The sequence below is a fragment of the Hesperophylax consimilis genome, chromosome 24 (assembly GCF_061612785.1).
Source record: "Hesperophylax consimilis isolate HC1 chromosome 24, BYU_Hcon_1.0, whole genome shotgun sequence".
Lineage (NCBI taxonomy): Eukaryota > Metazoa > Arthropoda > Insecta > Trichoptera > Limnephilidae > Hesperophylax > Hesperophylax consimilis.
Genome location: NC_142859.1, coordinates 25,210,837 through 25,229,363, shown reverse-complemented (window position 1 = coordinate 25,229,363; position 18,527 = coordinate 25,210,837). Strand labels below are relative to the sequence as shown.

At 34.5% G+C, this 18,527-nt stretch overlaps 1 protein-coding gene across 1 annotated transcript in view; it reads right to left on the bottom strand.

Moving 5' to 3' along the window:
- Window positions 1-13,112: 13,112 nt before the first annotated feature.
- Window positions 13,113-18,527, bottom strand: part of Hr51 (photoreceptor-specific nuclear hormone receptor 51) — a 95,221-nt gene continuing 89,806 nt past the window's right edge. Inside the window, 4 exon segments of the mRNA XM_089646308.1 lie at window positions 13,113-13,351; window positions 14,767-14,989; window positions 15,875-16,104; window positions 17,344-17,598. Of these exon segments, the coding sequence (XP_089502434.1) occupies window positions 13,113-13,351; window positions 14,767-14,989; window positions 15,875-16,104; window positions 17,344-17,598 (947 nt within the window).

Here is an 18,527-nt window from a genome sequence, read left to right as displayed (position 1 = left end):
AATAAAATAATCATTGGGGTTATTTGATACTACGTCTGATAACATGTTCAGGAAATTTTCGATTAAATATTGATGTTGAGTCCCTCCGGGGATGTGCACGCAACATATATGGACCAAACTGTGAGGTGTAGTATTGGTGCGAATGGTGACCCAAATGTCTTCAGCACAAGAAGTCCATTCTGGTCTGGCGACGCTGATCAGCTCCTGTTTAATAGCTATCACTACACCACCGCCAAGACGCTGACCGGTGGAAGCGTAATCGCGGTCTCTACGATATACATAGTATCGAGGATCGAAAAGTTCTTCGTCTCTGATACCTTTGGTGAGCTATGATTCTGTGAGGGCAATTAAATCGTAATCGTTTGAAAAGGTATTTTGAAGGATCGTCGTAGTCTTGGTACGAAGACCTCTACAGTTCTGGTGATATATTGCTAAAGACATGGGGAGTATTCGAATAAATATTAGTGAGTAGGCGGTAAGTTATACATATAAATGATAACTTCAATAAGTGAGTTCGGTTATAGTGGTCATGCAGTTTTACAAAGTAAGTACATCTAACACAATAATTTCTTGGTATGGGTGCATAAAGTAGTTTAAAATAATAATGGTATAAAAATCTTGTAATACGCATCTCTGGCTCGGCTAGTGATAATATTATTCTGATGTTGATATAATTAGATAGAGGTAGATATCCATATTTGAGGTAAGAGCGGTTAATAATACTATTCAGTTTATATTTGAGTGAAATATTTGTTGACAAATGAGTATACGGTAATTTGCTTACCACGGCGGAGAATATAATTAGTGTGTGTGAGACCGCGATTGTCCGTCGAGTAGGTCTGATTGTCGGGAGTGCAGGGGGTCGCCAACATGCGGTAAAATGTATTCTAGGTTGGTTCTTGAGAAGTGTAGACTGATTTAGAAAAGAATTAGAAAGTTTGTGGGAGAGGGTGAAATGGTAGAGGGAGGGTGAGTGTAATAGGAGTGGATAAAAGGAGGGGGGAAATGTATGGGAAGACACATGAGTGTATGAAAAATCCATTTTACGACGCGAAGAGAATGCAGATCGACTTAGGCTATTTTCTTTAGGTCCTCTTCCTTGAAAATTGGTATGGGAGGCGAAGTGGGATTTTTGTTTTTTAGCCACGTGAACTGGAATCCCTTCTCCTTGGCAATCCCCTTGGCCCGAAAAAGGAGGTTTTTGTTAGAACTAGTCAGATGAAATGTTAAAGGCGAATGAATTGATAAATATGTTATTATATTTGTGGTCAGTCAACGAGTATTGTTGCACATTCACTATTTCTACATTTATGATGAGCTGTACCGAATACATCCAATTCTAGAATCCAATGTTGACCGATATTTTTATTTATTTATTTTTTTAGTTAGTTACATTTTTTATATTATAATTTTACTGGTCTTCCATTAAAAGCCTTAGCTTGTGGATGGAAGAAGAGTTAACATTTCACATATTATGTACAAATAAAGTCACGTGTACAGTTAATACAATGCAGTTAATACAGTTAATACATTTCATATAATTATAATTACTATTTACTATAATCATGTATTTCAATATATATGTATGTGTAGGTAATATAGACACATGGCAATCAGACCCGTTAACTAAAATATGTAAACATATATGTATTCAGTAAGAAGAAAAACAAGTAAGATTTTTAGTGTGACATCCTCTAAAATACTTTTTGATGGAGTTCAACAATTGAATTTTGTTCCTAATGCTTCTGATTTCTATTGGTAGGTTATTGAAAAAGAATTTTCCTTGGTGAGTATAATGGTGTTGTGCAAAAGAAGTGTTTAATTTGGGGCACACAAATACATGTTTAAGTCTAGTACGATTTTCAGTTATAAATGCGTATTTATCTTTTTCTTTTATAATTTGTATAATTGAATTTTTTATAAATAAGTTTTTAAATGTTGGAACTTTGAATTCTTCGAATATGCTGTCAGTTGGGAAGTCTGGAGGTTTTTTTAGTATAATTTTTATTATTAGTTTTTGAACAATTTCTATGGGGGTCAGATTAGTTTTGTAAGCTGCTCCCCAACTGATAATGGCATACTGAAGAATAGACTGTACTAATGCGTAGTATATTGAGTATAGGTTTTTCGTTGATAAAAAGTTTCGTATCCGTAAGAATATATGAATTAACTTCCTAACTCTTTTTATTGTATGGTCGATGTGATCTTTCCATTTTAGGTTTTTATCTATGATTATTCCAAGATATGTAATTTTATCCGCTATTTTCAGAAGTGAACATTTTTGTTGGCAGTGATTAGAATCGTGTTGTGCGAGAGAATGATTATGTAAGAATATTTGAAGATTTGGAGGTACAATGTTAGTGTTAATTTCGAAAGGAATGACATATGTTTTATCACTATTTAACGACAAGAGGTTATTGTCAAACCATATTTTTAGATTATTTATGTCTTCTGTAGCTTTTAGATTAATTTTTTCCCAAGTTTTTTCTTTTATTATAAGGACTGTATCATCAGCGTAAGAGATAATTTGGCCATGCAATGGTTGAATAAATATGTCGTTTACATACAAAATGAACAATATTGGTCCAAGCACGGTGCCCTGTGGGATACCAAAATTTGATGTTTCTTGGTCGCTAGTTTGGTCATTTATTTTAACAAATTGTGCAAGATTGTTCAAATAACTTTCTATCCATTGGACGGCTTTATCATTGATGTTATTTAATTTCAGTTTTTTGATAAGCTTTGCGTGTGAGATACTATCGAATGCTTTTCTTAGGTCTATGAATATTCCTGCGCATTTATTTCCTTCATCAAGTGCAGAGTATATAAATGATGTTACATTTGCTATTGCATCTTGTGTGCTTTTTGTTTTTAAGAATCCGAATTGATTGGAATGTAATATTTTATTGTTTTCTAGAAAATCAACAACCCTTTTTTTCACAATCTTTTCAAATATTTTTGCTATATTCGATATTAGTGATATCGGTCGATAATTTGAAACATTTTGCGGGTCGCCGGTTTTAAAGATAGGGGATATTATAGATTTTTTATAATTTGTTGGGAATATGCCTTTAGTCAGACTGAGATTGATAATATAATATGTTTATATAATTCACTGGGTTACGTCCGGCAGTTGCTTTTCACCTGAATAGAGGAATTTCTAAGACCGCTAGAAGCAGTCGAGTTCAACAGAGGGGGATGATGTTTGGACTAAATTCTATGACACAATAGTAGAGTCCAATGGAGGACACACCTCGTCAGCGGTAGTAGTGGGATGAGAGATTTTTACTATATTCAATACATAGTTAAACAGTTGATTTTATTCAGTCAATAAACACACTTTATGCAATCGATATGCTGTCATTTATCCACGCCTCGGAAAGACGGACGCAGATATGTGGAAAATGTTTAAAATTGGTTTAAACAATTAAGTCTACCCGAGTTATTTTACAAGCAATAATTATTCGCCTGAAACACTCATCCACATTGAAAAATCTCCTGATAAAAGATACATGACGCCAACGGGACGCGAACCCGTGTCCCTTCGATTTCCGGTCGACAGCTCTGACCACTGAGCTACTCGGCATATCTCTTATCCGCGAAATAATTCAATATATACTAGTGTTTCATTCAACAATTACTGCTTGTTACATTTTTTCACCTGAAAACAACCAACTTTATTTTATATGAGAAAGGCATTGTAAGTGCTAACTCTCTCACTAGATGGCGTCGAGACAAATTGTCTACATTTTTAGGTGAAATACTAGAACTTGTCAAATATTAATTATTAATTTTTTTTTGGTAAACTAATGTTTAAGACAAGATTTTTTATGCATAGCACAAAGGGTAACAATTATAATTATTCGCCTGAAACACTCATCCATATTGAAAAATCTCCTGATAAAAGAAGATACATGACGTTATAATAGTGGGAACCTGCATACCTGAGTTATAATAGTGGGAAAATGTTATACCTAATGCCCTCTGTTGCCCTTGTTATCACCATCGCCCCCCTCACCCAAACAGCAACCCCAGATATCTCTCACTTTGAGAATCACTGATCTGCAGTGTACAGGTGTAGGTAGGATGGCAAGTGGCGAGCAGAGTGACTCCTCCGTGTGAGTAGGTACCTACCCAACGGGAAAGTGGCACAAGCGGGCATGCGCGAGGCGTGGGTCGGCCATAGTGGCTATGCGGCTCTAGCTCTACAGCCGGCCCCAACAAACACAGGACGCTATTTAATTAAATTAAATTATAATACAATTATTTCATTAAAATTATAATGTGAATAATAGAATTATAGAATGCCAACATTTTTATAAATCCCAACCAGGAATTATTAGATTCCTGGTCAAATAAAATTTTACACGCAAAACACTTCAATTATCTCAACCAAACGTATGTTGACAAATTTTCGTCAAACAAATGGTTGAGTATTGGAGAGTTGAGCGCAGAAATAGAAGGATTTATGCTTGCCATTCAGGATAGAGTCATTAATACTAAAAATTATAGGAAGCATATAATCAAAGATACAAATCAAATTGATGATTTGTGTAGAAAATGTTTGGCTTTTCCGGAAACTATAGAACATATTATATGGGGATGTTCTATATTATCACCGTCCGAGTATACATTTAGGCACAATCAAGTTTTAAAAATAATTCACCAAAGTTTGGTAATTAAACATAACTTGATTGACTGCCGTAATATAGTACCATATTATGAATACGAACCAAATTCATTTTTAAAAAACGAATTTTATAAAAAATATTATGATAAAAGTATACTAACAGACCGAACGATTAGTCATAATAGACCCGATATAGTTTTACATGACAAAATTAAAAAAAATAACTTATATCATTGATGTCGCTATTCCAAATTCCTGTAATATTAAAAAATCTGCTAATGAAAAAATAAGAAAATACACAGATTTAGGAAATGAAATAAAAACAATTTTGCATTCTCAGACTATAAAAATATTACCATTACACATTACACAGGGTGTATCAGCACGTACCAGAAGGGTTTTAACCAGAGATTCCTGGGAATATTTGAAATTAAGAATTGAGAAGTCATTTTGCTGCGCTCTGTTTCTTCTGTACTTTTCTACTGTTCGTGTAGAGCATATCACGTGAGCAGCTAGGCTGTACAAATTCTCGTTAAATTATATTGGGTTCTTTTTCAATCACTCTGTAGCTAGTCGTGACGTAACGCAACCTTGTTGGTGGCACATTCCCGGCGCTGCTAGGCCATCGCCAAATCTAGGTCAACACACGGTCACCTCTTAAATGTCCCGCGGGGTTATACGGAGAAGACACCGGGAACAACTCTTGCAAACTCCGTGTGACGTCATCACACTCCCAATAATGTTAGGTTAATATATATCTAGGTCATAACACACGGTCATTTGTAAAACATCATATCCTAAAGTGGTGTGAACCTTGGACATGTGTGACGTCATTATGCTCGTCTATTTCCTGGAGGGCTACATATACGAACCCATGTGACGTCATTACGCTTCCCGTGTTCTCTAAAAATCTAGGCTAACACACTCATATTGACAATGTCATTTCATAAAGGGCTGGTGTATTAGTAGATCCATGTGACATCATAACACTCCTCTTGTAGACCTTTTGACGTCACCACAATCCCGGTCTTCCTAGATCACCGATTGAGTAAATCATCGGTCACAAGGACAACAAATGCAAAGTCTCGAGGGATAGGCGAATCCTTCAATCCGTCACCTGACGTCATCACACTATCATGATGATAGACTACCGATATATTTTGGTAAACGGTCACGCCTGAACGTCCCTTGTGGAGTTGGCAAAGTGAGTACGAGGGATTCTGTGAGGTTATAAAACTCCCTACCAGTCGCGGCTCGTGACTTTTGGGTTACTAGAGTGCTAATATTACAAAAAATGGCTCAATTGATGTTGTTGTAGCTGAAAACGTTTTAACGGCGCACGGCTACACTGAAATTTCCTGAAAATCTTCATACAAAAAATCGATTTTCGAAAAAAAAAATCGTTTTCAGCTATAACAACATCAGAAATGCTATTTTTTTTAAATATTAGCACTCTAGTACACCCAAAAGTCACGAGCCGCCACTGCTCCCTACACTAGGTTTCCGCCATATAATATATAACATTATTACAGATTAACACTCGATCAAATGAACTTGACCCAGGAAAATTATCACGTTTCTGTGTTATGTTAATTGTACTGACACCAAGTACTTATGCAATTTTGTAGATTAATATCTTATCTTATGTAGTTTTGCCACTTACAATCCTTTGGCCTCTATTCGTGTCGATTATATGTGGTTTTGGAATTTGATATCCTATCCGTTTCCTTGTCTATGGTTTCAAACAGTAAACGTACTGAATTTTTGGATTGGTAGTAAGAATGTTGGTCTGAAGAAGATGCAGTTCTGAATCCTCTACTTTTGTATGTTCGGTGTATGAGTCATGTTAGTCTAGTCTTCACTTTATTGGCTGATAGGTTGCATCTTTATTATTAACGATTGTGCCAGCGATGTCTGCTATCTGGCACCAGCTGTTCCCCTAAGCACTTGCCCCCTTGGCTCGCGGGCAATACCAGATTATTATAGAAGACATATTCATATGTTTGTGTGTGTAATGCAATGCAATGTTATGTGAATATGCATAATAACTTGAAAACATCCCAAACATTTTAGTATGAAGTAATCGAAATACAGGTTGTTCTGGTGTAAAACGCTCATAATTCGGGAGAAGATACATGATCGTAGAAGTAAAACAAAGAAATAATATTATTTTATACCTACAAAAAATTCAACTTTTATACCTGAAAACTATCATAAAACATTGAAATTTATTAAAAAGTTATCCATCTTTTTTACTTGTAATATCTAGTAGAATCAGAAAGTTAGCCGGGGTTGCAACAGGGTCCGCAGATACTTTAATAGTGCACAATTGCTGACCATGTACAAATCTGTTGAATTTGGCAGCCACCTCTGGTCTGTAGCCCCAAAATACCTGAAGAAACTCTCGTGCAGAAACGGGCGGTTCGTTTGATAGATTCCCCTATCTTAACAGGCGGATTGTAATTTTTAGAGCACAGGCGTCATGTTGGTATACTGTCCTTATTCTACCGGTATTACATTGGAACATACTCCGATTTTTACATTATATACCTATACATAATCGTATTCTCTGTGAATATTTTTTTGGAACAACTCTCAAATAAAAATATTTCTGGCACTGATTGATCCTGGGTGGTTGATCTGTTATTTTTTATTTGAGAGTTCTATATATATATATATATATACCATTCCTAAGAGAAAGTCCAGTTATATTCAATTTTCCAATTATGTCCTAAATCCTGTATCTAAATTTCGCTAATAAACAATTAGATAATGTTAATCAAGTGTTAATCTCAAGTGACCTACCAGGTAAGTATTGTACTGTATATTATCTCCATAAATAGTTAAGTAATAACATTGATCACTGTAGAAATGTATTAAAAGTTTGTACAGCGCCCTTGAGGTGATTTTGCAAAAAAACGGCGCTATACAAGTCATCCAATTATTATTATTATTATAAAGTGGTGTTAAGTGACGTACCTGACTTATTTTTAACCAAATTATATTCCTGACGTTATTCGGAGTAAAAAATGTAATTGAACATTAGGTCTCTAGTGACATTTTTGATTTTTTTAATCAGAAATACTGCCTTTGGTGGTTAATGAATTTTAAATTTTCAATTCAAAATTATGGAAAATCTACAACAACATGAAGATACTTTTTTAAATACATACTTAGATCCATTTATGCAATCCTCATAACTTTGGAGCTATGTATATTGCAGAATTATATTAAAAAGGCGTCGAATATCTCTCCTAAAAATTCTTACATTTTGTTCATCTCTTCATCATTCTGTGTTCCTGGTATATATTTTGATGCATAAAATGTAAAAAACATATAATTTTTAAATAATTAGATTTCGCCTCTCTAATAATATCTAATTCTGTGCTCCTGGTAAAATGAAATTTTAAATGAAATTAATTTGCGTACATTTTCTGACCGAAGGATTTTCACTGAATTAGTATTTCTTTATTAAGTTCTAAATGGTGCATTTGATAGTCCAGAATTGCTTGCATTGATAAGCTTGTTGGGATTTATTTATGTACTACCATATATGTATTCCTCATTGGTCATATCACTTAAGAAGGGAAATAATTATACAGACATCTTTAATTTATCACTTAACAAATACAAAAGATTATTACTGGGACTCTTTAGTTATGTATTAATGAATATATATATATATTTACTATTCGTACGTGGAAGCTCCTAAAAGGATCGTTAATAAAGTAATAAATTGTATACTATTTTACAACAACCAAAGGAAAGGAGGGTGATGCGTAGGCAAGAATACAATGATGCGTAGGCAAGAATACAATGATGCGTAGGCGAATTTGGCATTGGGCTTTCAATTTTAAGCATTGTTGAAGCATTGTTTAAGCTTTTAAAGCTTTGTTGTTTTACAGCTTTTTGCTACTAGTAATAATAATAATAAAAAATGTGGGGAGGTTAGTGCAGTCCCACACATTCCATATAGAGATACAAAAAAATATATAATCAAAAACAAAAAGATAGAACAGAAAAACAAAGAAAAGAAAACAGAATAAAAGGAAAATGAAATAGAATAAAATGATAAAATAATAGAATAATAGAAAGTTGAAGCCTTTAGGGAGCAGTGACTATATTAGACGCTAGTATTTTTCTCCAGTGTGCGTCAATGCTGGAGGATGGAGTGAGGCGGGCTTCCATAGTGGGGATATTTCCAGAGCTTCTTATTCTTTCCCTCATTCCTGCCACCCTGGATCTAATAAGGGCTGCATATTCGGGAACTCGCCCCTCCGTGAACATACGGGAAGCGCTGCAGTATCTGGGGAGACAAAACATTGTGCGGAAGGCGTTGTTGTATTGGACCCGTAGTCTTTCTATACTACTCTTTTTGTAGTTTGCCCATAGTTCGCACGTGTACAACGTTGCGCAGAAGGAAAGGAAGAGCGTCTTTTTTACTGCGGTACCGCAAAGGCGAAATCTTCTACTGAGCATGTTTGCTTTAACGCTGAGAGCTCGCCTTTGTCTATCGATATCATCATCTTCCATCAGATTACTGGTGATTATGTGCCCAAGGTATTTAGTTCCTTCGGTCACTTTCAAGTTCACACCGTTCAAGGTAGCTGGAGGAATATTTTTCGGGCCTTGCCCATGTCTTATGACCAATAGAGCTGTTTTAGTGGGGTTATATAACATATTTGTTTCTAAGCATAGAGATTTTTTAGTTGTAATCTTTTTAAGCTTTACGGTTTTAAGCTTATTAAGCTTTGTTGTTTAGAGCTTTGCGCTTATTAAGCTTTGTGGTTTAAAGCTATGAGCTTATTAAAAATTCTTCTTTTTTTATCTTTGAGCTTATTAAACATTACGTTTTGTAAGCTTTGAGCTTTGACTATGAGGTTTAAAGCTTTAAGGTTTTAAGCTTGGCGATTTTAAGCCTTGATATTTAGTCTTTGAGCTTTTTAAGCTTAGAATTTTAATCTTTGAGCTTTTCAAACATTAAACTATTTTTATTTGATTTATTTCATGTTGAGTTCTAACTTACCTAAACTTTTTAATTAATGCATTTCTCATTTTGAGCTTTCGTAATGTATGCCATATGTAGCTCGTGCCAATGTGGTGTAGAGACTGAGTATTATTGCAGCGGATGAAGGTCGTACACAATAATAATAGTTGATCTTGTACTGGTATTTATTGGGGAGCTGCTGTAACAAAAGAGGGCGTACAACTAACGTGCATCGCCTTTTATAAGATCGTGCAAGCATTCCATCTCGCTTGCACTCATCCACATTCGTACAGACATCAAAGCTTTTTAAACTTCATGTGATATTTAATATTCATCTCCTGTAGGTATTTTAGAATATATATGGACTTTGGTCCGCATTCAAATTTGAACCGATGAACATATTTTAATTCAAGTTTTTAACCTCCGGTAAATCGTTCAATACATATTATAACATTAGTGACGAGATGCTAACATTTTAATTAGTGTTACTGAAATTCTGCGCCTGTTGAAAAAAAAGAAATCTTTATGACTAGTGACGTCACAAAGCTTTATATAGACCAAATTTAAGCTTTTTTAAATATTTTAACTATTTAAACTTACTGTATAACAATAAAAACATAAATGTATTTTAGTTAGAAGGTCATTTTATTGATAAAAATGGACGTACCTCATTGTAATCAAACAAATTTAAAATCATCATGACAACGTTAATTTATTATATTCAATAAGACTACACATTCAAATACAGACATAAAGCAGATATACACAAATACATTGATTTAATACTTTCTTAAACATTAAATTGTGTACGTAATGATTATAATAATATTAGGTTTTATAAAAAATCTGAAAATTAACAATCTTATATTATTATTTCATATACATAGATACTAATAAATAAAATAATCTTTGATATTAAAAAAATCTTAAAGTAATTTTACAAATATTTAACACTTTTTTAATTCATTTTAGTCCGTCGAAAATTATTATTCGTTGATAATTTTGATAAAAAAATCGGTAGAAAATACAAATAATAATAATTTGAGCATTAACAATTAGTGTGGGCAATAGTTACAACATAACATAAATGGTTCGGGTATTGGATAAAATATATAACACAGATGGCGGTACAGTATAAAACGTTGTCTAACTTTGATCAAAAATCAAATATTTTTACACAAAATCATTTGAGTTTTTGCTTCTGTAAAAAGGTATTGATTTTTTTTTCACTTCTTAAAGTGTCGAACTTAAATATTTTAGTGATTTGGTTATAAGATATTGTTTGCATGAAATTTTTTATGTTGTTTCAATAGGCCGATAGATGTCATTGCGTGAAAAAAATATCAAATATTTCATTACAATTATTATTATTCGTAGATAAACTGAAAAATTGTAGTTATATATCACTAAATACCTTTATTAATAATTTATATACACATATCCATGAAGTCGGTACTAATTTAATACATTATTAGGTTAACTTATTGTAATATTAATCATTGAAAATAAAATCAACAGTAATTTCAATGAATATATGAAAATACGATAATTTTGCAAACAAAATTATTAAATTACTCACCTGGGACTCGAACCCAGATCTTTTAGTATTATCAAGACCAATAATTCAATTGAGCTATCGAGACTTTTCGTTGAATAATTACTAACATAAACTGGCAACCATGGAACTGGCAAAGAAAGGATGAATGTAGATTGAATGCTGTTGAAATGAGATCCCTGAGGCGTATGTGTGGTAAAACCATGTATGATCGTGTGAGGAATGTGGAGACCCGCAAAGAGTGCAAGGCTGATGAAAGCGTGATAAATAAGATCAAGAAAAAGACTCTTAGATGGTTTGGGCATGTAGAGCGAATGAGTGAAGAAAGGAGTGTAAGGAGAGTATACAATTGCAAATGTGAATGGTAGCAGAAGTCGGGGACGCCCGAGGAAGACATGGCACGACCAAGTGAATCAGATACTTGAGTCGGGCCATGTCAAGAGTCAGAACAATAGAAGAGTATGTATGAGACGATGTATGAATGTGAATGAGGCAAGGAGTGTGTGCCAAGACCGAGTTGTTTGGCGGTCCGTCCTCCCCTGCGGGGAAACGGCGTGATGAATAAATAGTTAGTTATAATTATAACCTCAATTATTTTTCAATATTTGTTAATAGGCTGCCATCTTTTGAATGTTTGCAAAGTTTGCAGAATATATTTGCAATCTAGATGGTGTCAGTATATCCGTTTGATCATTTGGTTTTGGATTCGAGTCCCTGATGCTATCTTTTTATTATTTTGAGGGGGTATTTCACCACCCACTCGATAGCTTATCCACAGGATAAAGTATATTAATAACAAATCTATATTCGAAATAGGTAGAAAACTTGGCTAACTTATGCGATACTTGGCTACTATTCGTAGGTTTGAGTACTGAATCGTCAATAGTAAATCGATAAAAAATAAACGTTATCCTATGGATAAGCTGTCAAGAGAATGGTGAAATGCTCCCTAAGACTGTTTACATTATTTTAAATGATTGTAATATGTACATTAATTATTTAATACATTTCCATAATCAAAACAGGACAATCCCAAATAATTACTATGGTACATATTGATTTCAGATATTTTACAATAAATTCACGTTTTCTTAATATTTCCTAAAACGACGACTAGAAGAATTAATATTATTAGCTAGCCATAATGTAATATTCTTAGGTAGGTATGTACATATTAGGTACCTACGTAATAAATTGTTGGTGCAGTCTGCAAAACGCTTTTATTAGGTATTTTCCTGAAAATTAATCAAAATACATAGGTAAATAACATAGTTGAATACATTAAACGCCTTTCCTTACAATGATGCAGACCAGTCATAATTTTTTTTGTATTCTTAGTTACAAATATAATAATCACCTAATACAAATTAGCATAAAACGTTTTTCATCCGAATAATTACTTGTTCTTTTACAATTTTATCCAGAAAACGCAAAAAGAACAAACTTAGACCATTTAAAAAAATGAATTTATTAAGAATTTAATTAAATTATTTTCAATCTTATTATGCATGTTCATCATTTAACATTATACACCTTTTAATAGTTACAACAACTCCCAATACAACACAGATAATATGTCTTATCTTTGTTTTCTTAGGTCCCTTTCCCAATATCTCAACTTTCCATTTAGATGAAGACCTCAATATTGTCCTTGTGGGACACCGCAATTTAGAATTTAAACATCGTTTGAAATGACTTTCACTATGTTGACGCATAACCAAAAACATTTTTCCCTTTTCCATCCTCACTCCCACTTGCTTCATCCTCACAAAATTTTACAATTTAGATGCCACAATGTCTTGGGGCAGTTTAAACATTTGTGTTGTATCACATAAAACAAAAACATAACCTAATTCTTTCTTCGGTTTGTTCGCCATTTTCACTTCACAAATTTCTCACTGGATGATATAATTAACAATGAATCCCATATCAAGTTTTTGTTAGTTTTTATACATGTCGCATAGCACCTTCTCCATTGGCGTGGCGCCGATGGTCTTGGCGAAGAACAGTCGTTCTAATCTCGCAGCGGGCACTGTTCTCAGCAGCGGTAGCAGCAGCAGAAGGCGGCCGAAGCGCGCCGGGCGTGCCGGGGCTAGCGCACGTGCATGCTGTAGTAACATCACCTGCGCTTGGTCTTGCAGGTGCTCGATCTGTAGGGGTTCTTTCAGACCTCGGGTTTCTGGAAAGATAAGTGGTATTTTTGGATTAGACACCTCATATTTTGTGATTGAAGTTTGCGTAATGTTGTGTGTTCATGGAAAAGATACGTTGGACGCCAGAATAAGTCTGGATGAATAAATGTTGAATGGTTGATGAATGGCTGATTCCCTGACTTTAAACTGGATTAAGAAAACGTTATACACTCTCAGTCGCAATGAAATAACGAGATGGTTTCTGTCAGTCAAACACCGCTGTCTTGTTGATTGTATCAAAATAAAATGGAAAAGCAATTAACCGGAATATGATAAAAACAAAGAGTTCCGGAAAGGCAAGGTTATGTCAGGTTTGTTATTTTTCTTCACTTTTCTTTTAATACCTAACCAGTAATCCTCTGACAATTGCTCCCCCGATAATTCGTCTCCGTCAATTAATCCTCTGGGCATTTGATCCATCTTTCAGTTGATCCATTACACATTGATCACCCGTACAGTTAATCCCCCATACAATTAATTGTTCAAAATTTCTTCAAGTAACACCATATTTAAATAATCACCCTAAAGACTCTTGGCTTTGTTTTGATAGCTGCAAAAGATTTCAATAATTTAGGAACATTTATTATGTTATATAAAACCCTTGTCAGATGCCAACTTGAGTATAACTCGACGTTATGGTCTCCATTTTTCAATATTCATTCAGATAACATTGAAAAGATTCAACGGAAGTTTCTAAGGTCTATAAATTATAAATTGCATATTCCTATACAAAACATAAATTATAATTACCTCTTGGATAAAATGTCTCTATTGAAACTTTCAGAAAGAAGAATAAGCACAGATTTAATACTGTTACAAAGAATACTACATTTTAAAATTGATTTTCCAGAATTACTTCAATGTATCAATATCCATGTTCCCAAAAAATCATGCCGACATTTCTTACCTTTTTACTTCAATAACACCAGGACACTAGCTTACCAAAATTCTCCGATTCCGAGACTTCACAATCTCGGAAATAAATATTCTGATCTGGGTGATATATTTCATTTGAAAACTAATCAGGATAAATTTTGTATATTCTATCACTTTTATTCTTCTAGACACAAATAGACCTATGTACCCATATAACTTTTCCGCTTCTACTATTTTGTTTTGTTGAATCTTTTAAATTCAATTATATGCGTGAGGATTCATTTTTGCCATTATGTTTACATTCTTCTTTATTGTATCAATTTTTAAGTGTTTACTCTGATACAAAATGCTTGTATTTTTTTTAAAGAAAAGCACACTAGGGCGTGTAATAAATAAATAAATATTTATATTCGTAAATATCAACATCTTTAAACAAATTAATAGGTTGTGACAGATCAATATTTAGTTGGACGACCCTTTTCTTTAATGAACCGTTTTGTCATGAAACCCTTACTGGTGTCCTTACCAGATCTGAAGAGCACGATAGCCTTCATGCAGGCGAACTCCGCCGGGTCTACCAGCACAGCGCGGTACCTGGCCAGCGTGTCCTGCAGCACGCGCAGGTCCCGAGCACCTGCTCCCGCCTCCTGCCAGCTGAACAGCGGTGCGCCTCCGGGCTCCAGGGGCATGCACCACTGAATCGCGTTCAGCAGGAACAGCTCCGCCCATGCTTCTTCTAGCAGGATCACCTGAAATTATACATGATATTTGAGATACAAGAACACCCCGAGATAAAAATGAAATCTCTACAATAGTATGAAAATGTACATAAAACTTTGAATTCTAACAATTAGTGCGCATACAAATTACGTTTATCACCGCTACGTTTCTTTTTAACAGTTAGAACGCAATCGAAACGTTAAACACATTACAGCGCCCCTGAGGTGATATCTCACAAAAGTGGCGCTATATAAATTGTCCAGTAAATAAATAAATAAATTAGATAACTCTGGCATTTATTGTTTTATATTTCGGTAATTGGGTAGGAAATAGCTACCTATCCATAATTGTATTTGTATAGGAGTCATTGGTCAGTGGTAAAGAAACCTATTTATCTCATTTTTACGTATGACGGTTTCGGTGACACTTTTTGTGATGAAAATTCTTTTTGTGCACACCCGTTATACAATGTACTGCTAAATGGGCATGAAATACTAGCATACAATCAAACATGATTCTAAGATTACTGATAGTAGAGACATGTCTTAAAATAAAATCATTTATCACCTTTTATTTCAAAGATAATAATTTAGTAATTAATTTTATCAGTGTCTATTTGTAGTCGATTACAGTCTTTTGAAGTTTCTGTGAATAGTTTTAGATAGTCATAGATAAGAAGAGACCTGGAATGCAGAATTATCTGTGCGAAATAATTTATATTTAAAAAAATAAGAGTTTAACAAAATGGAGGCCCTGGGGTACTCCAGATTTACTCTGCCTAGCGAAGTCCTTCATCATTACTCAAACAACATTGAGGCAAAAAAGGAATTAAAATGTTTTCAGATTATTTGTGACCTGATATTGTTAGTCATTCATTACAAAAAAACATTAAATAAAGTGTTGCGTTTTATTACCTGATCCCTGAAGGCGAGGCTGGCGAAGGAGGGCAAATTCTTGGCCCACTTGACGGCCATGAAGAGCAGGCGGGCCGAGGTCTCGTGGGCTGCCTCGTAGCCCCCGGCTAGTGAGGCGCCTCCCTGCTGGCCCTGCACCCCCTGCCCCGGGACGCCTCGGTGCGCTTCGCTCCCCGCCCAGCTGCCGGCACCGTCTTCGGGGTTGGTTACGTCCACGTCTATGCTGTCATCTAAATTAACAAAAACACATGCTTACTGTTTGCGACTGAATAAAACAACATTATCGTAAAACATTATTAAAGAAAAAACTAACCTTACCTAAGCCTAAATTTACCCAACCCAACGTATAATTTTTATCTTTTCGGTTCTGTCAACGCTTATCTTAGCAGAATGTGGAAAAAAACTTGATTCAGTGTTCTGCAAAATAATTCATTATTTATAACACGTTCGCCTCGCTCATAAATTCAAATTATCCTTACGTTTACTAGGTAAGAAATGAGCTTTAGGGCAAACGACATAATGCCGACGATACCACCGCGAGGCTTCAGATAAAATCACTGTAAGCCTTTGATATCCCGGCTGCGGAACACAGTCCCCGGGGAACCATTAGGACGCGATGCAAAGTGTCCTAGTCCTTTAATCCAGCTCAGGTGTTTCCCTGTAATCCTTTATTCATAACTGACCACCTCTCCCCACCTCCTCTACCCTCCCCCTCCCCACCCTCTCTTCCTCAGCCTATCTTCGAGTTTTAGGTGGTAAAGGGTAAACGCTTTGGCTTAGCGTTTAGGCGGTGAGGGTTGTTTGGATTTGTTATATTTTACCTTCAAAAGTTGTAGGGTAGAATTTCAGGAGAACATTTTTAAAATTCTTGGAAACCTATCACTACTTAAACGATATTATCTTCTACAATTCAGTTTGACACATATATCCGCCGTCCGGTACTCTGCCTTTTCAATAATAAATAATGAACTAGATTCTTTACCCGGTTTCGCACTGAAACATATTCACTCACCCAAAAACTAAGAAAATTAAATTATTATTTTTGATTTAAACACCATTATCATGTTTGTATTGTCTAATGTTTCAAAGTTTCTCGAGGATTTCAGAAAGCAATAGTTTTACAATTATTGACAAAAGACTCGCCGATTGAGATGTTTTCGATCACAAATTTTCATTATATTTCAAGAAAATTATATAATTTGAACAATTTTCAACATTTACCATTTTTATAAATTTTACCTCTTTTCAAAAATTTACCCTTTTTCAATATTCACCATTTTAATAAATTTCATCATTTTTCATAAAATTCTGTTTTATCAATATTTACCATTTTTATAAATTTTGTCACCTTTTTAAAAATGTCATGACATATCAAAATACCTTCTTTAATAAATTTTCATCGATTTCAAGAAATGATATAATTTTTTATAAAATTTTATCACTTGTCACAGCATTTCATCATCACTCACCGTCATCACCTGTGTCGATCTTGCTCGGAGACCTGCTTCGGCTGGATGGCGATGGCGATGCGGAAGGCGGCGCCCTGTGAGGGTCATGGGTGGCAATCTGCGGTGAGGGCTGCGGAGGCGCGGGGCCCATCCCCGAGCCTCCCAGTAGGGGGGCGTAGCGCCCCGGGGACAGGAGGGCAAGGGATACTGGAGGCCTGGAAAAAATCAATTAAAAAATGTAAACAATGAAACACAAATAATTTTAAAAAACCTTATCTATTTTATTAATTGATTTGGATTACACTCTTGGTAATATTGTTTTTTTTTAGATTCCATGATAAAAGAAAAGTCACTGGAAAAAAACCTACATAACCCAACTTAATTAAACCTAACCTAATCAAACTAACCTATTTTTTATTATAATAATAATAATATAATAATTGGTGTTTATTCCGGTATGTGGGGAGGTTAGTGCAGTCCCACACATTCCATATAGAGATACAATAAAATATATAATCAAAAACAAAAAGATAGAACAGAAAGACAACGAAAAGAAAACAGAATAAATTGATAATAAAATAGAATAAAATGATAAAATAATAGAAAGTTGAAGCCTTTAGGGAGCCGTGACTATATTAGGCGCTAGTATTTTTCTCCAGTGTGCGTCAATGCTGGAGGATGGAGTGAGGCATAGTGAGGTTATTTCCAGAGCATCTTATCCTATATATATATTAGAGAGTAATTAATAGTGAGTTTATTGTTACTTCAAAACTAATTCTACTAGGAAATGCTGAGAAGGTATCGCAATAATTCAGGGCTATCAGCGATTTAATGATACTTTTGGATAAGAAATAATAATAAAAAAAAATAATGCATATGATGACTTACACTGTAAAATATCTGGAGTAAATAGTTTAGATGTAGTAAAATATGATACAGGACCCACGCAGAAGAATATTATCATGCCTAATATTGATTATTGTGATTGAGGTATGTAATTATAGCCTTCTTATAACTGTATTCCGTGCAGTCGATTACATCTACTACTTCTGAGAGAGCATTTCCAACTGCATGCAATCTAGGTATAAGGGAGTATCTAAATGACTCAGTCCTGATAATTATTGTTGTTGCACTTAAAAAGAATTTTGGATCGACTAGTTCTTGTTGGTATACGGAAGGTAATTAGACTTAATAATTTAGGGCTG